The sequence below is a fragment of the Microtus pennsylvanicus genome, chromosome 3 (assembly GCF_037038515.1).
Source record: "Microtus pennsylvanicus isolate mMicPen1 chromosome 3, mMicPen1.hap1, whole genome shotgun sequence".
NCBI lineage: Eukaryota > Metazoa > Chordata > Mammalia > Rodentia > Cricetidae > Microtus > Microtus pennsylvanicus.
In genome coordinates, this window is record NC_134581.1 from 24,551,723 (window position 1) to 24,576,926 (window position 25,204).

At 41.5% G+C, this 25,204-nt stretch overlaps 1 protein-coding gene across 2 annotated transcripts in view; it reads left to right on the plus strand.

Annotated features, from left to right (window-relative positions):
* The window catches only part of Pik3cb (phosphatidylinositol-4,5-bisphosphate 3-kinase catalytic subunit beta), a 104,415-nt gene that overhangs the window by 41,807 nt on the left and 37,404 nt on the right, over nucleotides 1-25,204 (plus strand). For both annotated transcript variants that reach the window (XM_075964898.1, XM_075964897.1), the window contains 5 exons: nucleotides 6,071-6,294; nucleotides 10,395-10,574; nucleotides 16,035-16,205; nucleotides 17,503-17,580; nucleotides 24,867-25,118. In XM_075964898.1, coding sequence (XP_075821013.1) covers nucleotides 6,071-6,294; nucleotides 10,395-10,574; nucleotides 16,035-16,205; nucleotides 17,503-17,580; nucleotides 24,867-25,118 — 905 coding nt within the window. The remainder of the gene's footprint in view (nucleotides 1-6,070; nucleotides 6,295-10,394; nucleotides 10,575-16,034; nucleotides 16,206-17,502; nucleotides 17,581-24,866; nucleotides 25,119-25,204) is intronic.

Here is a 25,204-nt window from a genome sequence, read left to right on the forward strand (position 1 = left end):
TAGCACCCCAATTTTTTAATTACATTTATTTATTCATATCGGTGATTGCTAAATACTGTATGCATGCAGCATACATGTGATTGAACTCGGGTCTTCAGCCTTGATGGTCAACATCTTTACCCACTAAGACATCCTGCAGGCCCAAACTTAGATTGCTCTTAATGGTCATTTAAATCTTAGATCTGGATTAACTAACCACCACTAACTACCTAAGCTTACCAAATTTAGCAAATAAATAGGAAATACAAATATTACATGGAATATACTTGCTAAAGCGTGTCTTCAGGATTTATCTGTGATGCGATTGAGCTGAGTGCTGTCTTCTCATCTGGCAGCCTTTATCCCCCTATAGCACAGGGGTCTGATATAAAGCAATCGATGCCATATTTTATTTCATGCAGTATCTTGTGGCTTATTGTCTCTGTGTTTTGTGTAATGTGCTCTGCTGGTTGACCAAGATATAAACAGTGTATGGCACAAATTAAGTAGTTTGTATGCTCTTAGCTGTTTTATAAATTTTGCATTTTAGCAGATTTGGCAGTTCTTTAGGCTCCTATGCTGAAAGGTAGTTTTTATGTAGGAAGTTTGTGCTCTAGAACAAGCCTTCACTCTTAATACCTAAGGAGTCGGTGTCTGCAGTTGCTGCTTTGTCCATACTGACTGTATCCAGGGCTGGGTGAGGTCATGCCTCCTGAGAAAACAATAAACAATTACTTCAGTTTAACTTCAGGAACAAGGTTGCTGCCTCCTCTGTCCAAAGAAAACAATAGAACTTTTAGGGCAGAACTGCCCTGAGCAGGCTAAAAATACCGTTTCCTCTAGCTTGATGTGCTTGACATTTTCTTTACGGTTTATTCTAAATAATTGTTTACGGAGCTGCTGTTTGCGCTCTGACTGCCCTCTTCCGTGGAAGTGCTTGTTCTCCTGCTTTGTTTTCTACAGCACCCTGTAAAATGGAGTCACAGCCAGTGGGGTTTTATCACAGCCTGAAGAGAATGTTTGAGCCGGGTCTGGTTTCAGAGGTTTGTAATCGCAGATGCCTGAGAGACCAGGGAAGGAAGATCACAAACTCAAGCCTTAAGGCTGCCTTGCAAGTCTCAGAATAAACTATTTCAGAAGAGAGCTGTGAATGTAGCCCAATGGACCGCTGGCTTGAGATGTGACAGGCCCTGGGTTCATCACCACACAGCAACCCTCCCCTAACCAGGTTTGGGGTTTTGTTTTGTTTGAGACTGGGTTAAGTATCTTACCCAGGCTGGTCTCCAGCTCTTGGCTTGATTGAGCTCCCATCTCTGCACTTCACCAGGGCTGACTGAGGCTGCTTACTTGCCAGTTTGCCTGGCAGCATGTAGGAGTTTAATCATATTTTTAGTGTGCCCAAACTGTTTTCTCATGCTTTTTGATTGTAATATTTATCTATGCATCATACACTGTTTTCTATCAGCTTCGTAGGAGAAGGTATATTGAAAATTAAGTTTAAACTTATTGTTTAGCCTAAGTTATTAATGGCATTTGCTTTTCCTGTCAGTGGTAGTCTGCCAATTAGACCCAATGCCCGATGAATGCTAGACAGGCTCATTTCTGAGGCATTCTCCAGCCCCAAACTTTTATTTATTTTTTTTAATATTTAAAGTTTTTATACATTAATTGTATTTTACTGGAAGGAGATTTTTTTCATACAGTATGTTCTAATTCTCCCCCCCACTCCCAAGTTTCTCCTCACTTCCCCTCCCATCCAGAGCCACCCCCTTTCTGTCTTGTTAGAAAACAAAAGGCATCTAAAGGATGATAAAATGTACAATAAAAAACAAAGCAAAGCAATTGGAATAAGATAAAACAAACAGAAGGAAAAGAGCCAAAGAAAAAGCACAAGCAACACATATAAATGCAGAGACACATGCTTCCACCCACAGGAATCCCATAAAATATACACAAAGGGCTTGTAAGGCCTTAAAAAGAAAAAGGGCCCTGACACAACAAAGAACCTCCAAAGGTAAAGATGCCCTTGAGTTTGTTTCGTGCTGGCCATTTACTGCCGGGCATGGGGCCTACCCTTAATAGTTTGTTTTCCCCAGTAAGACTCCCTTGTGGAAAACTAACTTTTTTTTTTTTGAGACAGGATTTCTCTGTGTAGCTTTGGAGCCTGTCTTGAAACTTGCTCTGTAGACCAGGCTGGCCTTGAATTTACAAAGATCCACCTGCCTCTGCCTCCCGAGTGCTGGAAATAAAGGTGTATGCTACCACTACCTGGTAATTTTTTTTTCATTTGCAAGTAGTTAGCAGTTGGAAATAGCTCTTGGTTAGCAATGGGGGCATGTGTCCTCTTCTTTTAGCTGTAGGTCCCCATTTGGTGTATTCCCGAGCAAACCCTGTGTATGCTGCCTCAGTCTCTGTGAGTTCTTATGTGCGATGGTCCTGCTGTTCATAGAAGGCCTTGTTTCCTTGGTGTCATCCATCCCCTTTGGCTTTTACACTCTTTCTACCTCTGCTAGCTGCAGGTTTCTCTGAGCCCTGAGAGGAGGGATTTGATGAAGGGATCCTGTGTAGGGCCGAGTGTTCTAAAGTCTCTCACTATCTGCATATTGTCTCTCCGTGGGTCTCTGCATTTGTTCCCATCTGCTGCAGGAGGAAGCTTCTCTGATGACGGCTGGATAAGTCACTGATCTATGAGTAGAACAGAATTAGGAGTCAATGCTACATTCCTTTAGTAGAATAGTAGTCGGTTCCAGGAATCAAATTCAGGCCACCAGCTTTGGCGGCAAGCATCTTTACTTACCAAACCATCTCACTGGCTCCCACATTTTCTTTTTGAAAGGTGTTTGTAGTGTTCTCAAAATTCATGAGGCATTACTTTTGTGAAAAGTATACATAGGCCAGGTGTGGTGGCGCACATCTTTAATCCCAGCACTGGGAGGCAGAGGCATTGGAAGGAGGATCTTTGGGTTTGAGGTTAGCCTGGTCTACAGAGCAAGTTCCAGAACAGTCAGGACTACATAGAGAGACCCTGGCTCAACAAACAAAATAAACAGCAGCATCAAAAAAATGCTGAGCAAATGCTTGTAATCCCAGCACTCAGGAGGCAGAGGCAAGAGGATTATGGGGTTTGCTGGCTACTGAGTCTAGCCTAGTTAGTGAGCTCCAGAGCAGGACAGATTCTGTCTCAAAGGAAGGTGGAGGATGTTGCTGAGAACAACATGAAATTGTCCACTGACCCCTACATGCATGTATGAACACATATGTGCTAAATCCACACATATATGTGGTAAAAAAGACATTATTACCAGATCAGTAGTGACTTCCATTCTTCAGTGTGTGTTGAATCTTTATATTCGGAGCTGCAGCCATGCTGTATGGAACTCACTGTGAGAAGTAATGGATCAGTAAGCAGACAAGAAGAATGCAGTAAATACCCTGCCAAGTCACAAGGTCCTGTCTACATGTACCGGGGAGTTGAGGAAGGCTGCTTGGAGGGTGTAATTCTAAACAAGCATCCGTGCTGATGAGGAGTTTTGCAGGTGAAGGGGGTTGTAGGAAAGGCCAGCAAAAGGGAATGGAACCTGAAGATGGCCTTCTCGAATAATAACAAGAACTGATAATGGTCGTGAAAGAGGCCACAAAGATATGTAGCAAAGACTATGCAGGTACACAGTAGCTCAGAGCAGGGAAAATCACCCAGAAAAGTCCTGTTGCTAAGCTCTTGCTTGGCAACCCCTCCTCCTGCTACTTCCTTTTCATGTGTCATTAGAACAAAGGACTAAGCAGATGCAGCCTCTCCTTCGTGAGCAGCCCGCTGCTTTACAGCGAACTGTTTCTGTTCCTCAGAGACGCACGCTTGTCTCATGAGTTCACTTTGTGACAGACTTTCACGACTACTATGTTCACAACAACAGTCCCACCATCACCTCCTCAGATCTAGTGGAATGTTTGAACTTGAAAACATGAAAGACCGAATCTGCTATGGTGCCTTAAATTCCATTTGTAGTTTTAGTGGAACAAACGAACCCAGGATATTTATTGGTGTGGAAGGATTCATTTTATCTTGGTTGAGCTGGTTTTTTTCCCCTGATAATTCAAGAGAATGGACAAAAGTTAAAAATTCACACAAAACCTTTCCAAAAAGGGCAGTGACATTCCAGAGGTCCATAAGTTTTATTTTTATTCTTAATATGTGTTTGTGTTTGGCTATGTGCGTGAGAGTGCGGTGCCAGTGGAGGCTAAGAGAGGGTGTCAGGTTCTCTAGAGCTAGAGTTATATGTAGTTGTGAGCCCCCTAAAGTAGATGCAGTGTGCAGGCTTGGTCCTCTGCAAAACCAGCGTTTGGTAGTTGAGCCAGCCCCATTCTGGGAAATTTTTTATTGAAAGAATTTCCATGGGAAGTAACATGATCAGGTTTGCATTTTAAAAAGCTTGTTCAGACTGTAAGATTGGAGAGGTTAGGCCTTCAAGTGGAAGGCGGCGAGGCTGTTTACTGAGTAAAGGCACCAGCTACTAAGCCACACAACCTAAGGTTGATTCCTGGTACCCCATGGCAGAAGGAGAAAGTGACTCCCACAGCTGTCTTCTGATGTGCACGTGTGCATCCATGTATTTGTCCGTGTGTGCATCCATGTGTGTCTTTAACCAAACACATAAATGTACGTAAGTTTTTTAAAGGCTTCAAAGTAAGGAATCTGTGTAAAAGTTGTGATAGTCACCTGAAGGAGAGATGCTGAGAGCTAGGATTAGGCTCCTGGCTGTAGAAACTGAGACAGGTAGGCAATTTAGACATTTAAAGGTATTCTAGAGCTGGGTATAGTGGTGCATCCAGCAGTTTGAGCAGTCGGGCCAAGCCATGAGAATTGTCTGGAATTTGAATTTGTGAGCAGCCTGGCCATTTGGTAAATTTTTTTTTGGTTTTTTTCGAGACAGGGTTTCTCTGTGGCTTTGGAGCCTGTCCTGGAACTAGCTCTGTAGACCAGGCTGGTCTCGAACTCACTGAGATCCGCCTGCCTCTGCCTCCCGAGTGCTGGGATTAAAGGCGTGCGCCACCACCGCCAGGCTCATTTGGTAAAATCTTGTCTCAGACATTCTCCTATGCCCCCAAACCCCACAAAAAGAGGTGGATTAGACATAGTTCGTAGTAAAGATTTTGTTACTGGGAACTCATTTGTTTCCTTCCTGTAGTACCTATTGTTCACCCAACAGAAGAATGTTAACAGTGAACTCTAAAATTCTCATTGTAGGGGGGCTGGAGAGATGGCTCAGTGGTTAAGAGCATCGCCTGCTCTTCCAAAGGTCCTGAGTTCAATTCCCAGCAACCACATGGTGGCTCACAACCATCTGTAATGAGGTCTGGTGCCCTCTTCTGGCCTGTAGACATACACACAGATAGAATATTGTATACATAATAAATAAATAAATATAAAAAAATTCTCATTGTAGGAGACATGATATCACCTATAGAGTTCATGAGCAAGAACCATGCAAAGGTTACCCCCTCCAATTATTCATTAATATTTTGTGTTGTGACACATTTATAACTATCCTGAGACATATGTGGTTGGTAAGATATGACTTCTGGGAGTCCAAATGTTTCTACTATAATTGCAGGTCTTTAACAGTTAATTTATAATAATGTATTTTTTGGACAGTGTATGACTATCCAGGACAATCATTTATCATGTAGTTTTCAATTGTGTATTATGAATTTCATTTTTCACTATACATGTATATACTTTTATGAGTGTATATGTGTTTACTTTATGACCCTGGCTGTTCTGCAACTTGTAGCAGCTCTCCTGCCTCCACCTCCAAATTCTGCCAGTATTACAGGTGTGCCTCCATGTTCAGTTTTGATAGCTGTGATACTGATAAATAATCCATTTCTACATAATATTTTAATTTGTGTGTTTTAGAGATCCAATAGCATGTGTATTTTATACATGAGGCTTATTTTGCCTGTGTTTGTCATCTTTTTGTCTGCTTGGTAAAAGACAAATATCCAAGTTAGTTTGTATTGAAGATATTTGTGTTCTTTTTTAAAAAAATGTTATTAGCTGCTTAAAAATGACATCTTTACAAAATTTCTGTAGGTCTTCATGAATTTGATGCCTTGAAGGATCCTGAAGTGAATGAGTTTAGAAGAAAAATGCGCAAATTCAGTGAGGACAAGATTCAGTCTCTGGTGGGGCTGTCTTGGATTGACTGGCTGAAGCACACGTACCCACCTGAGCACGAGCCGTCCGTCCTGGAGAACTTGGAGGATAAACTTTATGGAGGGAAGCTGATTGTGGCTGTGCATTTTGAAAATAGCCAGGTAGTGTTTGGTTATTGTTATTTTGTAATGAGTCTCTGATTTTTCCTAGCTGCTACTCCATTCTTTTTTTCTTAAATAGCTGTTTTTCTAAATTAATTAATTAAATTTTTTTTGAAAAAAAAATCGCTTCTCATTTTACATACCAGTGCCAGTTCCCACTCCCTCCTCTCCTCCCACTCCATTGTACCTCCCACTCCACTCCTCAGAGAGGGTAAGGCTTCCCATGGGGAGTCAACAAAGTCTAGCACATTGCTTTGAGGCAGGACCAAGAGGGTCCTCCCCATTATATCTAGGCTGAGCAAGTTAACCCTCCAAAGAGAACGGGCTCCAAAGAGCCAGTTCAAACAGTAGGGATAAATCCTAGTCCACTGCCAGTGACCCTACAATCTGCCCCAGCAATACAACTGTCACCCATATTCAGAGGGCCTTCTCTGGCCCTATATACTGTTTCCCGCCACTATCAGTCCAGAATCAGCGAGTTCTCACGAGCTCAGATAACTGTTTGAGGGGCTGGCCCCATCATGGTCTTGACCCCTTTGCTCATACTCTCACTCCTCCCTCTCTTCAATTGGACTTTGGGAGCTCTGCCCAGTGCTTTCGTGTGGATCTCATAAGTTGCTGGATGAAGGTTCTGATGACATCGGGAAGACCAGTTCAGGCACCCTCTCCACTATTGCTTAGGGTCTTAGCTGGGGTCATCTTAGTGGATTCCTGGGAATTTCCCTAGTGCCAGTTTTCTTGCTCACCCCATAACGACTCCTTCAATGAAGATACATCTTTCCTTGCTCTCCCTCTCTTTCCCATCCCCTCATGTTCTCCCCACTCCCGTTCTCCTCTCCTCTTCTTCTACGCTCCTTCCTCCCCCATCCCCATGCTCCCAATTTTGTTAGGCGATCTTGTCTATTTCTCCTTTCCTGGGGGATCCTTGTATGTTTCTCTTAGGGTTCTCCTTGTTACCTAGCTTCTCTGGGGTCGTGGACTATAGGTTGGTTATCCTTTGTTTTCCGTTTAATATCCACTTCTGAGTGAGTACATACCATGTTTGTCTTTTTGGGTCTGGGTTACCTCACTCAGGATGGTTTTTTTCTAGTTCCACCCATTTGCATGCAAATTTCAAGATATCTATTTTTTTTAACCACTGAGTAGTAGTACTCCATTGTGTAAATGTACCACATTTTCTTTATCCATTCTTTGGTTAATGGGCATCTAGGTTGTTTCCAGGTTCTGACTGTTACAAATAATGCTATATTATGAACATAATTGAACAAATCTCCTTGTAGTATAATTGAGCATCCTTTGGGTATATGCACAAGAGTGGTATTGTTGGATCCTGAGGTAGGGATTCCCAATTTTCTGAGAAACTGCCATACAGATTTCCAAAGTGGCTATACAAGTTTACACTCATACTAGCAATGGAGAAGTGTTCCTCTTTTTCCTTATCCTGTTCATAATACACTATCATCAGTGTTTTTTTTTTTATCTTAGCCATTCTGACTGGTTAGAGTCGTTTTGATTTGCATTTTTCCTGAAGACTAAGGATGTAGTTCATTAAGTGTCTTTTGGTCATTTGAGATTCTTCTGTTGAGAAATCTGTTTGGATCTGTATTCTGTTTTTTTAAATTGAATTATTTGGTATTTTGATGTCTAGTTTCTTGAATTCTTTATATATTTTGGGGACCACTCTTCTGTCTGATGTGGGGTTGGTGAAGATCTTTTCCCAATCAGTAGGCTGTCTTTTTGTCTTATTGACTGTTTCCTTTGCTTTATAGAAGCTTCTGTTCAGGAGGTCCCATTTATTTATTGTTGCTCCCAGTGTCTGTGCGACTGGTGTTACATTTGGAAATGGTCTTCTGTGCCCCTGTGTTGAAGGCTAAGGCTACTACTCACTTTCTCTTCTGTGAGGTTCAGTGTGACTGGATTTATATTGAGGTCTTTGATCCCTCTGGGCTTGAGAGTTGTGCATGGGGATAGATATGGATCTACTTGCATTCTTCCACATGTTGACATCCAGTTATGCCAACACCATTGTTGAAGATGCTTTCTATTCTTAGGAGAGCTTCTTTCTTAGAAAGCACTACCACGAACAAACAAAAAATACTTAGAGTTGATGGACTTTGTTTATAATTACATAGGACTGTTTAAAAAACAAACCTTTGAACAAACTTTTTTCGATGACTTACAATAGTTTAGAAGTGAGTTGTCAAACTGAACTATGTAATTGCTTTTTACAGTTCTAAAAGAATGGAAAGATTTTTTTGTTGTTGTTTTTGGTTTTTCGAGACAGAGTTTCTCTGTGGCTTTGGAGCCTGTCCTGGAACTATCTCTGCAGACCAGGCTGGTTTCGGACTCACAGAGATCCGCCTGCCTCTGCCTCCCAAGTGCTGGGATTAAAGGCGTGCACCGCCCGGCCAAGAATGGAAAGTTTTAAAGAGATGTTTTAATTCTTTTTTTGCTTTATGCATATGAGTGCTTTGCCTACATATATATGTATGTGCACTGCATGCAGGGCTGGTGTCCAGAGGCCAGAAGAAGACATTGGATCCCTCAGAATTGAAGTTACAAACAGCTGTAAGCCACCATGTGGTGCTGGAAATTGAACCCAGGTTCTCTGGAAGAGCATCCATTGCTCTTATCTGCTGAGTCATCTCCAGATATTTTAAACAGGAGAGAAAAAAAATAGCCTAGTCAATAGCTCCCCCCTTTTGTCCTACATTTCCCTCCCTCCTTCCTTCCCTCCCTCCCTCCCTTCCTCCCCTTTCTTTCTTCATTTATTTTTCAGGCAGGTATCGTGAATGGCCTTTAACTTTTGACCCCGCTGACCCCTTGTCCCCAGTGCTGGCATTACAGGTGTATATGCTAGCCTGGTTTATTCATCTCTGAGGTTTGAATCCACCTTCATGCCTGCCATACAAACACTTAAACTATAGCTTTAATCCCTGTTGTTGTTTGCTCGTATAGCTCAAAAGTAGGGCATTTACCTAGTATGCACACGGCCATAGGTTCAGTCTCTGACAACACACACCCACACACTACACATACTACACACACTATACCACACACACACACACACACACACACACACACACACACACACACACACACACACATACACTGTCTCTTACCCTCCCTCCCTTCTCCTTCCCTTCCTGCATGTTATAAAATTAGACAAATCATTAATTTATGGTTTAATCAGTAATAAGGTATGGCTCTTTTCTTACCAATTACCAATAAAGAGCCCTCCACACACATCCTGTGTCCTGGTCATCAGAACCAAGGCCATGCCTACTGGTGCACACCTTTAATTCCAGAGGCAGAAGCAGACATATCTCTGAGTTCAGGACCTGCCTGATCTACAGAGCTAGTTTCAGGATAGGTAGAGCTGCACAGAGAAACTCTGTGTCCAAAACTGAAAATTAAACAAAACAAAACAAACAACAACAATAAAAACCAACCAGGTCATCATGCTAGATCAGTGGGCTGCTGCTGAGCTGCACCCCATAGCCCCAGGCATTGCAATAAGTAATAGGACACTATTCATTGGCCTATTGCCTGATTGTAAGCTTCAGCTGATTTTTGGGGTGGGTCTTTTTCTTTGAAACAAAACAAATGATTATGACATTTAAATAATACCTTTGTGTAAAAGAATAGTAAACAGTCATACATATCATATTATTCTATTTTCATGAAGCCAGGAGGCACTTCAAGGAATGAATATATATATATATATATATTTAATGACTACTGTATTTCTCAAAAGCACAAACTTAGTATACAGATTGAAAGTATCCAGGCTGGCCCCTAACTCCTGATCCCCTGGGTCCATCTTCCAAGTGCTGAGATTATAGAAGAATGCCACCATACAAGCAACTTTAGCTAAATATTGAATTTACCTTGGGAGTCGTGACACTTAGAATATGGGAACATGGTTTACAAATTATCTTGAAAACAATTTATATGTGTACATGTTTAGTATGGAGAACAATTTACTGGACTGTATGCACACACATTATCATTGTGCATGCTGTTGCACTCTTTGAGTATAATTGAAATTTCTAGCCAAGCATAAGATGTATTACATTTTCTGCCTTCTCTCTTTTTAGGATGTATTTAGTTTTCAAGTGTCTCCCAATTTAACTCCTATAAAAATAAATGAATTGGCAATCCAGAAACGCTTGACTATTCATGGAAAGGAAGATGAAGTTAGCCCCTATGACTGTGTGTTACAAGTCAGCGGGAGAGTGGAGTATGTATTTGGAGAATACCCACTAATTCAGTTCCAGGTATGTATGTTGACTGACTAGAACAGTGTACATGTGCCTCTAACTTCCTCATCTTTAAGGAAGTGTCTGCAGCAGACTGAATATTTGGATCCTACAGAAGGCTTTGCAGAAATATATATTAAACATCTATTGCTTGGCCCTACCCCTAGGAAATCATTACTAAAATTTGGGCAAGTGTTTGTGTTTTTAACCTGGTATGTTTGATTTGAACACAGTGATTGTCCATGTGAATGTGTGTCTATGTGTTTGCATTCTGCTTGTGGATTATTTCTGTGCTTAACATTTTCCTGTAGCATTATGAATTCCTAACACAGTTTGTTATGTATAGCTGCTTGCTATTTCTTTATGCAAACATGTTGTAGTAGGCTGCTTGTTTGTTTCCTGGCCACCCAGACTCCCAAAATAACCACATAGAAACTGTATTAATTAAATCACTGCTTGGCCCATTAGCTCTAGCTTCTTATTGGCTAACTCTTAAATATTAATTTAACCCATTTCTATTAATCTGTGCATCACCACGAGGTCATGGCTTACCAACAAAGTTTCAGCGCATCTATCTCTAGCAGTGTCTCCATGGCTTCTCTTTGACTTCACCTCCTTTCTCCCAGCGTTCAGTTTAGTTTTCCCCACCTAACTCTGTTCTACCCTATCAGGCCAGGCCAGTTTTTTTTTTAATTCATAAATAGTAATCACAGTATGCAGAGGGGAATCCCATATCACAAACATATGATTTAAGTGTTATATTCTGGAGGAAGTAAAAGAACCTACTTCTTAAATAGATATTTATTTGTAAGCAATTCATAGAAAAAGTAAAAGGTTTTTTTTGTTTGTTTGTTTTTGTTTTAAAACAAAAAAGATAGTTCAGCAGGTAGAGGTGGTTTCTGAGCCATACTGAGACCCGAGTTTGGTCCCAGGAAGTCATGTAAAGGTAGAAAGAGAACCAATTTCTCAGAATTGTTCTCTGACCTCCATATGAGAGCCATGGTATGCAAACATGTACACAGAATAATAATACATTTTAAAAAGAAAAGATTCTTTTAGTTTTTTGTTGTTGTTGTTGAGGACTGAACCCAGGGCCCTCTGAATGTTGAACATGTGCTTTGCCATTGTCTGCATTCCAGTTCATTGTTATTTTCATATTTCTTAACCCTTTGTCCTTTTTTATAACTTCCACATGTGGAAAGAATCATGCAAGCATTAGTTTCCAATTGGCCTTCCATACATATATTTTTTTCACTAAATTTTTTGAGTATATGTTGTCTGCAGTGGCCAGCGGGATAACGAGATGGTTCTGTGGGTAAAAGGTGTTTGCTTCCAAACCTGATAACTTGAGTTTGATCCCTGTGACACACATGGTGGAAGTGGAAATTGTTCTTTGACCTCTATGTGTGTATTATATGGCGTACATCTTCCCTCTGTTCATAAGTAAATGAATAAGCAAACAAACCTGAAGTGTGATCCTAATTAGACTTATCAATAAAAAACAGGAGTCAGATATCAGGGTAAAACCTGGAAGATCAGAGAACCAAGAGCAGCTGCCAGTTGCTTCCTTCTCCTCTCATTCCTCAGTTCAAAAGGGTGAGATCCTGTTTACACCCCACCTTATCACTTTCTGCCTCCACCTCAGTGTGCTGGGATTAAAAGGGATTAAAGGCATGAGCTACCAGTGCCTGTCTTCTATGGTTAAATAGTAACCAGCTCCATCCTCTGATCTCCAGGCAAGCTTTATTTGTCAGAACACAAACAAAATATCCCACACTTCCTTCTTTTTGTCTAAATAAAGAAACGAAGGTTTTAACTAACTTAAAAACTATATGCAATGTGTAATAACTATATATAATTATATACAGGCAATAATCACATTAACAATGTCTAAACCATATGCATTTGAAAAATTCAGAGAAAATACTCTATTATCTATCCTATCTTGGTGAACCCAGTGTTGTTCTAATTCACTTTCTATCCTAACTTGTATTACCAACCCAAAGCTACCTTTTTATGTCTCTCAGCCCTATATATTTTACACCTCTTTTGTGAGTTTCTTTTCTGAATTTGTTAATAAGGAAAACTATAACTGTCTAGTCTTCAACTCCATCAGAGACGCAAGAAGAAAACATTATTATTCAAGTAAGTAGGAAGTATAAATAAGCAACTTCCAAAAAATGTAAGAAATATCAGAAACATTTGGCTGCCTAGGTAGTCATGCAAGGTTCCTCTCTAATGTTGGGGCATCCTTCTGCAGCCTACAGGCCTAGAATATCTGACAGACTTACTTGTGAAGTAGGATTTTTGAAGGACTGTTCTATTTTGTCTTGGCAAAGTTTGGCAATCACTTTCCTTTCTGCCCTGCTTATCCAATTTGGATAGCACACTGTCAGCAGCTGAGGCAAGGGCAGTTTCTTGCCCAGTGGCCAACTTTTGCCGTAAAGAAAGTAAACTCTATATGGAGTTTCTTCAGTGCCCATCATCTTTTCCAAAGTAGATTGATTGGTGCTGCCAGGAGCAGATATGTCTCAATGTCATAAAAAAAAACATATAATTTGGGGGAGGGGTGAAACAAGGTTTCTCCTTAGCTTTGAAGCCTGTCCTGATGTTAGCTCTTGCAGATCAGGCAGGCCTTGAACTCACAGAGATCCACCTGCCTTTGCCTCTACAGTGCTGGGATTTTAGGTGTGCGCCACCACTTCCTGGCTAAGAACCTTATATTATTAACATATCTTAAGTGCCATAGTCTGTAGATCTCTGAAATGTTTGAAGACAGCCTTTTTACCTAAAAATATATCATTTTGACTTTGAAAATATATCTAACATGACTACAAGTTTGATCATAGTAGGTGACTAACTATTAACCTGCATTTCTTTATTATCCTAAATAGTTTGTAATAATAGCTTTCAAGGATTAGAAAAATATATTACATTGTTAAATTAACTGTATAGATACAATACCTTGAACAAGAGTAGATTTGTATGTACAGTGTGTTCTAACAAAAATAACCTCAAATTTTCATCAATATAAAAAATATATTAAACAAGAGTGGAAACATATCCCAGTATAACAAAGATAACCTCAATTTTGTATCATTATACAAAAATTCATACCAATGTAAAATATTTAAGACTAGTAGTTGCTTTTTTGGTTAAAAATAGATTCAGTAATCTACCCTTTTATCCTAACACAAACCAGCTACCTCACTCTCTCATTGCAAGAATTAAGCTGCCTTAAGTTGTTTCTGGAGTCACGTGGAGTCCACCTAAGAGATGTACAGCGCTTTTAAAATTGAGTGAGACTAGCTCTCACTGTGAATACCTGGCTGTCTGTAACTTACTTTGTAGACTGTACCTTGTAACTACCTTGTAACTTACTTTGTAGGTGGATCTCCCAGAGATCTACCTGCCTCTGCCTTCTGAGTAGTGGGACTAAGGTCTGTGCCACCATACCTGAATCAAGATTTTTTTGGAAAGGATCCATTCTTGGCTTTGAACTTAAAGATACTTGTACTGATTTGGAAACTAAAAAGCGTTGCTAAAGGAATAGTAATTAAGCAAGGGCCAAGTTAGAGGTCAGTAGTAGCCGTTTAAAGCTGAGGTTGTTTGTTTGACGTGTGTGTGTGTGTGGGGGGGTAGTGTTGTTGCTGGTGTTTTTGAGACAAAGTCCCACTCTGTAGCCCTCAGGGAAGTAATCCTGCTTCAGGCTTTCAGTTGATGGACCACACAAGTGAGGGAGCTGACATGCCTTGCTTGTTTTATTCTGTTCTATTTAAAGGGGTAAGGCAGGTGCCAAATATTAAGTGATATGTGTATGAAAAGAAAGATTTGAAGCCAGGTGTGGCAGTGCTGCTCATGTGCTCCCAGCAGCCGAGTGCATGCATGATATCTTGTCTCCAGCAGACAAAAAGAAAGCAGGGCTTGGGATTCACTTAACAGGTAACAGAATTTTATGCCCCGTCAAGGTTCTGGTGTGAGGGGGACTAGGACACAGGCTGTGTGCACAGCTTTGGTGGAATAAGCGATTAAACTTTGGCTGATCAGGAGGAAGAAGGAAAGTGCTTGTGAGCAACCTGGAAACTTTTCTTCCTCCTGTTCTGCTGTCTTGCAAGGCAGTCTCCATCAGGCTAGCATAAAACACATTGGATCGTACACTGGATCTATAGAAGTTTAGTCTTTTGAACAATTCATGGTATTTATATATTTTTGTTTGGAATCTTTGGCAATAAGAATAGTTGCTGTCAGCCAGGCGGTGGTGATATACGCCTTTAATCCCAGCACTCAGGCGGCAGAGACAGGAGGATCTCTGTGAGTTCCAAGACAGATAGGGTTGTTACACAAAGAAACCCTGTCTCAAAAAACAGAGAAGGAGGGGGAGGGAGGGGGAGAAATAGTTAGTACTGTCGAGAATTTAAGAAGAATTCTTTGTGGTGCTTGCTGGTTTTATGAAGCTAAAACAGTGCCTTAGGCTGAAATGATCAGAGGTCTTCTGAGTAAACTACTGGCAATGCTCACCTAGAATCCTCTGCTGGGAAAGGGCATTTCAGAGATCACATATACCATTCCTGGCTGACCGACTAAAGTGTGACCTGGGCAGCAGACAGAGCGGTTTATATTTGGGTTTATATTAGAAATGCAGGTGTATGAGTTCCCCTTCTGATTTTATACGCTGTGAAGTGGAACTTGGGCTCTTGGAGACTGTTATGAAGAATAACAGTAATATAGGTGCCTTGGTAATTAGGTGCTCAACTAACAATAGCTGTTTTATGTGAGGTTTGTTGTTGGTTGTTTTATGCTGGCAATTGGACTGGGTAGGTGATCTCAGGTCTCTATTGCTAATACTTGGGCTAACTTGCTGTTTTCCCAGGTTTGCCTCAAACTGTGATCCCTGTCTTTAGCTTCCCAGCAGTATACCACAAGGATGCACCACCATGCCAGTCACTGTGTCGAGATTTTACTGCATTTTCATTTATTTATTTTATGTGTATGTGTGTGCACCAGGGTGTGGTTGCGGAAATAGGGAACAACCTGTTGAAGTTGTTTCTCTCCTGCCACCATGGAGGTCAGGCATAAACACAACTTTTTACCCAATGAGCCATCTCATTGGCTCCTGTGTTGTAATATTTTTTTAATTATTTTTATTTTAAGTGTATAGGTGTTTTGTCCATGTGCATGGATTGCACCATTTGTATTCAGTGCCCAGAATCCAGAAGTGGGTGCAGGGTCCTTGTACCTGGAGTTACAGTTGTGAACCACTATATGTGTGCTGGGAATCCAATTCAGGTCCTCTGGACAAGCTGCTAGTAACCTGAACCATCTCCAGACTTCCTATGTTGTGATTTCAAATGATTATAATTTTGATACTGAATTGTGTAGCATACCTATAACGTAAATTTAGTATAGTGTTGTTCAGATGATTTTGTTGTTGTTGATTTACGTGTTTGCCTGAAAGCTGTGTCTCTTTTGCTACTGTAGTATATCCGGAACTGTGTGATGAATAGGACCCTGCCCCATTTCATCCTCGTGGAATGTTGCAAGATCAAGAAAATGTATGAGCAAGAAATGATTGCCATAGAGGCTGCCATCAACCGGAACTCATCTAACCTTCCCCTGCCCTTACCACCAAAGAAAACGCGAGTTATTTCTGTAAGATTCCTGTTTCAGCCTTTGGTAACCCCAAAGCCACATGATTTTCAGTCTGTGTGTTTGCTCTGTCAGACCGTTTCCTTTGCTCACTTCTCCTTCTGTGAAATCAACATCTTTCCCATAAATTCAAAAAGTAGCTTTCTTCTGCGCGCCATTTGGTGCTCCCACACCAAAATAGCAGATTAGATTGCGCTTTATCAACATGAGCATTTGAACACCCAGACGTTTTGTTTCTTTTTTTCAGATAGTCTTGCTTATAGCTCTGTCCCCTGACTTGTGGCAAGCTTGCCTCAGCTGCCTGAGTGCAGTATATTTCATTCTATCAGCCTAACCTGTTAAAATGTTTTGGGGTGAGTCTGGGGTTGAAACAGTCTTTGACTGTGAATTCAGGCTGGCATTGAACTTATCTAGTTTAGGCCCATGGCAGTCCTCCTGCCTCAAACTCAGTGCTGGAGTTACAGATGGGAGTCAACACATCACCTTTTCACTCCCTCTTACCTCTCTCCCTCACTTCATTTCTTAGAAGTAACAGACATAAAAATCAAGCGCTAGTAGTTATAATGCTTAATTTGATATTTATGGTATCTTTGTGAGGGGTGGAGGGATGGGGTTCAAGACAAGGCTTCTCAGTGTAACAGCCCTGCCTGTGCTAGAATTCATCGTAGACCAGGCTGGCCTCAAACTCAGAGCTCCACCTGCCTCTGGCTCTGGAGTAATGAGATGAAAGGTGTGACCACCTCTCCCAGCAGTGTGTGGTTTTTAACTGTTAAGTCAGAGCTCTCTTTTCTTAAATTGCCCTGTGTGAGAGCTGAAAGACTTCCATGACTTGTACTTTAGGGTACCATTGCTGTAATGAAGCGCTGTCACTAAAAGCAATGCGGGGAAGAAAGGGTTTATTTGTCTTACATATCTCAAGCCACACACAGTTGACTGGGAGAAGCCAAGGCAGGAACTCAAACATGGCAGGAACCTGGAGGCAGGAGCTGCTGCAGAGGCCCATGGAGGGTTGCTGCTTACTGGCGTGCTTTCCGTGGCTTGTTCAGCCTGCATTTCTCTATACTCCAGGACCACCAGCCCGGGGGTAGCACCACCCACAATGGCCTGGGCCCTTCTCCATCCGTCTAGAAAATGCACTGCAGGTTCATACAGCCAGATCTATGGAAGCATTTTCTCAGCTGAGGTTTCCTCCTCTCAGATGACTGTAGCTTGGGTTGACATATGACTAGCCACCACAGCTATGGTGTCATATTCATTTCTCTGACTTAACAGCCTCTGTGTGTGTTTTGTTCCTTTATAGCATGTCTGGGACAACAACAACCCTTTCCAAATTGTCTTGGTGAAAGGAAATAAGCTTAACACAGAAGAAACTGTGAAAGTGAGTACTTGTTAAGATTGCATGGCCCTGTGCCCCACTTCTAATTGGTGAGCTCTCTGGTATCATTCATACCCATCAACTGTGAAAGACAGAGTGTGGCAGCTTGTCATAAACCTATTAATAGTCTCTCCGTCTTGGTTTTTAGAGACAGTCTCATACAATACAGACTGGCCTCTAACTGTGTAGCTAAGGCTGGCTTTGAACTCCTTGATCCTCCTGCCTCTGCAGGCATGAATCTATGCCTAATAGCCTTTTAGTTCTAAAGAATTATTTGACTAGTAAAGTTCTGCTGGAATACCTGATGCTGTGTTTGTAGTGTCCCAGGATATTCTGGCTTCAGATCCAGAACTAGGCAGAAGAAGCTTGTATTCTACCGATGGCCTCCTTAAGTTACTCGGATGTGGTAAGAGTTTGCTGTGTTTGTATGTTAGAAGTAAAGCTAAAATGTATACAACTTACAGATATTGTTTGGGCAGCTGGTGTTAAAATAAGTGCTTCGTGTTTATCTCAGCTCAGTTTTTCTTTTTAAACCGTGTGTTTCTGGCTCATTTGCAGATTGCCTGTTTTCTGTTTTAATGGTATCCTTTTCTTCTAATTTAAAATTTCATCATTATGCTTTCTTTATTTCTCTTTCTTCCCTTTTCCCTCCCTCCCTTTCTCTCTCCCTTCCTTCTTTCAATGGTTTCTCAATATAGCCCTGTTGCCTGGCTGTACTGCTGGAACTAGCTCCTCAGACCAGGTTGGTCTCAAACTCAAAGAGATCCTCCTGCCTCTGCCTCCCCAGTGCAGGGATTGAAGGCGTGTATCACTACGCCTTCCCTCTTTTTTAAAAAAATTATTTTTAATAGGGACAGTTTCTCATATGGCTCAGGCTGGCTTCAAACTACGTCTTGTAGTAAAGATGTCGTTGGACTCCTAATTTCCCTGTTTCTTAACCTGCCAAGCTCTGGATTACAGGCATATGCCACCCTGCCTTTATTGTTTTTTCAAATTCAAAACATATATCACAGGACCAGATTGATGGCTCCATGTCAGAAAAAGCACTGAACTGCTCTTGCGGAGGACCCAGACTCAGTCCCCAGCACCGACACAGCAGCTCACAATGGTCTGTAACTCCAGTTCCAGATCATCAAATAGCCTCTTCTGACCTCCATGGGCTCCTGTATGTTTGTGGTGTGCTTTAATTGACACAGGCACATACATGAACATGTGAACATGCACACATGCGTGCACACAAATAATAAAAAATAAAACTTGTAAAATGTATATCATGACTTTTACAGCAAAGTATGATAGGATGAAGAAATAAGATGTCCATGTGTTCTTGTCGTCATCCCCATCAGAAGGGAATCAAACTCAGCAAGCCCCATCAGTATCCCCTGTGTTTAAACCAACACGTAAACACATGGGATGGACAGCAAGGATGTTAGCATTGTCCTTCCTTCCTTCCTTCCTTCCTTCCTTCCTTCCTTCCTTCCTTCCTCCCTCCCTCCCTCCCTCCCTCCCTCCCTTCCTTCCTTCCTTCCTTCCTTTTGTTTAGTGTTGTTAGAAAGCAATATTTCGTGATTTATTTTACTCATCTTTGAAGACACCTTAGATGTTCCTGTGGATTAGTAAACATTCAGTAGAGTTCCTTAAGGATTCTTTCTTTCTCTTCTTCCTTCCTTCCTTCCTTCCTTCCTTCCTTCCTTCCTTCCTTCCTTCCTTCCTTCCTTTTTTTTTTTGTTTTTTTTTGTTTTTTGAGACAAGGTTTTTCTGTGTAACAGCCCTAGCTGTCCTGGAACTCAGGCTGGCCTCAAACTCACAGATCTCCACCTGCCTCTGCCTCCTGAGTGCTGGGATTAAAGGAGTGTGGTACTACTGTTTGGCTCTGAGGATTTCATTCTTAAAAGCAGAAATTAAACACAGTGGTAGAATGTGGTGGTATGACCTGTAATCTCAGCACTTAGGTGGAAACAGGCAGGAGGGTCAAGAGTTTAAACCAGTCTGGGTTCCGTGAGACCCTGGAAAGAAGCATGGGCAGAGTTCGTATCATCAAATCTTTCTTCGAGTCCTTTGAGACATAGTGTATATTTTATATTTTATCCATATATGTGCTCATATCCATATTTATCCATATATTCGCTCAGTGATTACAGCTGGATAATGCATGTGGGTACAGAGGGGCTGCATCATTGTTCTTTGCTTGTGGGCTACTGTGTCTGACTTGCAAAGATAATTTAATGGTTCCCTTGTTTTAATATTAGTTGCTTTTTGACTTTGTTGGGAATTGGCCCCAGGGCCTTGCACATAAGAAGGAAGTCCCCCCACTCATCAGTTCTTTATTTCTTTTAAAAATTATTACCTTTTATTTGTTTATTGTGTGCATACATGTGCGCACATATGAAGTGAGAGGACAACTTGCAGACATTGGTTCTCTTCTTCCACCATGTGTGTCCTGGGCCTCACTGAGCATGGCAGCAGACACTACTGCCTGATTGGTTCTCTCCTTTCACCATGTGTGTCCTGGGCATCACTGAGCATGGCAGCGGACACTACTGCCTGCTGGGCCATCTTGCTGGCCCTAGTTCTTTGCTGCTTTTGTGGTTCTTTATTATTATTCAGTAATAACACCCTTTTTACTTCTATTCAGTTTCTTCATTAATCTAGATGATTAATCAAGCCTCCAGTATGTGCCTTATTTTAGGGCTTTTACTTCTGCTTGTGGGAAATATTGGGTTACACTTTCGATTTTGAAGAGTAGACCAGACAGGAGTCTTACACTTCAATGTAGAAACTTCCAGTAACCCTCCGGCTCAGCCTCACCACTGATTATAGGCATGTGCTTCCTTACGTGTTTAGCCTTTCATTTGTATCAGGATAGTGTTGGCCCAGATGAAATGAGAAGGGTCGCCATGGAGTTCAGTAGAATGGCTTGTCAGGCATATGTTAGCATGAGGACAGATGGACAGGTGGGTGGGTGAATATGGCCGAATGGACAGGCAGACAGTGGTTAGATGGATAAAGTAGAGAGCTCTTTCTCTTGTCTATTTTCTCTATTTAACTTTTTGGATTTTTGTTTGTTTGTTTGCTTGCATGCTTGTCTGTTTTTGGTTTTGAGACAGTGTTTCCTCTATGTAGCTTCAGCTGTCCTGGATTTGCTCTGTAGATCAGGCTGGCCTTAAACTCAGAGATCCTCCTGCCTCTGCCTCGAGAGTGCTGGGATTAAAGGTGTGTGCCACCACCGCGCAGCTCTTTGTTTTGTTTTGTTTTTTTTTAATTGGTGTGTATGTGAAAAGGAATGCCACATGTGTCCCCGTACTCCAAGAATCCGGAACCCACTGGAGTTAGAGGAAGTTGTGAGCCACGCTATGTGGGTTCTGGTGATGTAATTCAGCTCCTTTTAAAGGGATGACAGCTAGTGCTCTCAACCACTGAGCCATCACTTAAGCCCCTCCCTTCCCGCCTTGTCTATTTTCTAAATAAGGTAATAAAGTTGCTCTTTTTTCTTACTTAAATGTTTGAAAGAATTTACTTCAAAATTTCTGATCCTTGATTTTTTTTTTTTTTTTTTTGTGGAAAAGCTTTGATTAAGAAAGATGGCACACATCTTTAATCCCAGCACTCAGGAAGCAGAGACAGGAGGATGTTTGTGAGTTCCAGGCCAGCCTGATCTACAGAGCAAGTTCTGGAACTGGCTCTATAGCTAATGAGGAACCCTGTCTCTAAAAAAAGAAATTTGGAGTAGCGGGTGGTGCAGGCCTTTAATCCCAGCACTCAGTTTGAAGAGGCAGGTGGATTTGTATGAGCTGGAGGTCATCCTAGTCTACATAGTGTGTTCCAGGCCAGCCAGAGAAGGAAAAGAAAATTGGATTGGGCTCGAGAGTTCAGTTCCCAGAACCACATTGAGTGGCTGACATCACCTGTCACTGCAGTTCCTAGGGATCTGACACCTTTGTCCTCCACGGGTACCTGCACGTACATGTACACAGGACACACTAGCTCTGTAGACCAGGCTGAGATCCGCCTGCCTCTGCCTCCCAAGTGCTGGGATTAAAGGCGTGCACCACCATCGCCCGGCGGCAGCAGAGATCTTACCCTTGTTTCACTCTCCTTCTTTTTTTCTTTTCTATTAAATTAATTTTTTAAAATCTGTTGTATGCATGCAAGTGCAGGCATGTACAATTTGTGTGGCGTTCAGGATAACTTTGAAAATTAGGTAGATTCTCTCCTTCCTCTGTGGGTTCTGAGGACTGACCTCAGGCTGGCAGGCTTGTATGGGAAGCACTTTTACCCACTGAGCTCTGGCCAGCTCCTGTGCTGTGGTAGCAGCAGTATCATAGACAGCTTCAAGGATGGGTAGAATCCTAAATCTCAAGAGCTGAAGTTTCTTCTCCATTAGAGGTGCTGTAATCTGAAGAATATGGTACATCAGCAGGGGCTTTTCTCCCTATTTCTTTTGAACAGAAAATGCTTAGCATGGCTTGCAGGAAATACACATGAATAAAACTCCAACCTTCTGGTTGTATAAAGAAGATACTCAGGTTACAAAAAGGAAAGTACACGGAAGATTGCAGGGAGAGAGAAGCTTGAAAAGCATGGTTAAGTTTCATATATTGTTCAGCTTATTCCTTGGCTGTGCATATAAGTGTCTGGGTCTTCAGTCTCAGACTGGCTCGTGTGTGTGTGTGTGTGTGTGTGTGTGTGTGTGTGTGTATGCACGCACATGCGTGAAGTAGCCCTACAGAAGCACTGAAGGCCTGGTGAGCATTGGAACTGTATCTGGCAGCGATGGCTCTTTGCAATGCTTCAGATAAAAAGGCAGGGCTCTGCCTTGAATGTGCACACAATCCAACATTTCATTCCTGCACCTGGAATGGAAAGACCCAAGAAAATTCCAAATTGTATGGACAGTGACAGTCATCAGGTGCAATGCTAAGGTGATTCAAGTATCAAAGAGACATTAGAAAGTTGTTATAAATAAGCCTCTGCAACCAAGGGCAAACAGAGATTCTAAACAGAATATGTAAAAGAAGAAACAAGCTAGAGTTGTATGATGATGACACACTTTTGTGATCTCATTACTCGGGAAGCAGAGGCAGGGGGATATTCCAGACCAGCCTGGCCTATATAGCCTGACCTGTCTCCAAAATAAACAAAAATCTGAATCAAGAAATAGAAGCTAAGTGAGGCATGGTGGCTCTTGTCGATAATCCTAACACTTTGCAGGTAGAGGCAGGAAAATCGGGTCATCTTCTACTACATAGTAAGTTGAACTATAGACCAGCCTGGGATATAGGAAGCTCTGTCTCAAAACCCCAAAACCAAACCTAAAGAGTGCAGTATATTAGATTTTATATGAACTAAGAAAATGCTGTTGCAAAATGGTATTAAGGAAAATGTTAATGAACTTAAAGATTAATCAACAGATTTTTGTACCACAGAGTAAAACAGAATGTTGGGCAGAATAGTATGTGTTTCAAGGGTTGTGAGGCAATCCCAGAAGGTCTAGCAGCCTTGTTCTCTGGATTTCAGAAGGAGAAGAAAAGATTACAGCTCAGAAAAAAAAAAACATTCAAAAAAGTAATACAGGAAGCCTTTTCATATTGGCAAAGGATATAAACATGTGGAGTCAAGAAACTGCCTGTACCCAGACATGATACAGGCATCCTCTGCATTACATATATTGGTCATTCATAGCAGCCTCCTAGCTTTTGTGATGTGATTTTCATGTGGGTGTCAGCACCCCTAATAATTTGAAATATATGTAAGTAGAAAACATCGAAGCTCTATCTTTTTATCTCCCTCCTTTAGTGTCCGGGACACTAAATACCATGCATGGTGACTTTGCACATTTAATACAGCCATTGCCAACATTGCCACATGCCTGGATAGTTTTCCTCTTCTAAGTCAGAACAAAGCAGCCTCTTGACAGATTGTGATGTGACAAATTAACATTTGGTCTCTGGCACAGCTTTGAAAGCCCACGACATTTCCTGAATGATAGGAGAATCCTAACTATTGGGCAGTGTGGAGATAGGGTCTCATGTAACACAGGCTGGCTTTGAGCTCTCTCTCTCTCTCTCTTCCTGCCTCCACATCCAAGTGCATCTCAAGTTTTTATTTCTACTCTTGCTCACTTTTTTTTAAAAGTAGATTTTGTTTTGGTTTGCTTTTGGTTTATTTGAAATAGGATTTATCTCTTTAGCCCTGGCTGTCCTGGAACTTGCTCTGTAGATCAGGCTGGCCTCAAACTCAGATCTACCTTCCTCTGCCTCCCAAGAGCTGGGATTAAAGGTGTGTGCCACCACTGCCCAGCTACGTTGGATGTTTTATTAAAGATCTGGGCGTTAGCATGAGGGTTTGGAGGAAGAGGTGCTCAGAAGAAAGGCAGGTGCCCAAATACTGAATACAGGCTCCTCAAAGGAGAGTCCAGTCTCTCTTCTGAGGTAGATCCCTGGAGCCCACTGGCCAGCCAGCCGTGCTGAATTAATAAGGTCCAGCTTCTCTGAGAGAACCCGCCTTTAAAAGTCCAACAGAAAGGGAAAGAGGAAGATATCCAATGCAGCCCTCTTCCTCTGTTTGCACACATGTGAGCATATACACGCACACACATCTACAAGTGACTGAATGAAGTTAATTCATTTTCATTTTTTTAATTCACTTTATTTTCCGTGGCATTTCCTATATGCCTTGTCAAGGTACAACTAAATGTACAGGAATGAAAGATAATTAGAGAAGATTAATTTATGTGCAGTGCTGGGAACAGAGGCTTTGTGCATCTAGGCAAATGCTCTGCCACCTAAGCTACATCCTAGCATAACTGCATGTCCTGCACGTGAATCTTCAGAAAGGCCAGGGATGTGTGGCGTGATTAGACTGTCTGTAACTGTCTATTGACAAATAATGACAAATTCATATAATTTTTACATTTGTTTATTTTTTTCTGAGATAGAGTCTCATGTGGTCCACGCTGGTCTCAAAACTCACTATGTAGCTGAGGCTGACCTTGAAATTCTTTTCTTCTTGCTTCTGCCTCCTCTATATGTAAAATATCATTCTTACTGTCTTAGTTTCTCTAGCCCCATTCCTCCGTGGACACCACTGGTGTTTTGACCAGTATTTGGTGTTGTAGCTACTCTATTTACTAACGGAACACTGGATTAACTCACCATCGTGTCTCGAGTGCTCGCCGACATCTGTATACAGGTGTCTAATGTTGCTGCTCTGCTTTTCAGGTCTTGTTGTCCTTGAGAGGGGCTCTTTGGTTGTGCAACGCTCCTGACTGTTTTTGTCTCCCTTCACAGGTTCATGTCAGAGCTGGTCTTTTTCATGGAACTGAGCTCCTGTGTAAAACTGTTGTAAGCTCGGAGATATCAGGAAAAAACGACCATATTTGGAATGAACCACTGGAATTTGATATTAATATTTGTGACTTACCAAGAATGGCTCGATTATGTTTTGCTGTTTATGCTGTTTTGGATAAAGTAAAAACGAAGAAATCAACAAAAACTATTAATCCCTCTAAATATCAGACCATCAGGAAAGCTGGGAAAATGGTAATGATATAATTTCAGAAAATTGTTTATAAAATAGGATATTTTAAGGCTCTGAAATGATTAAAAGGAGTTAAATTATTTCATGT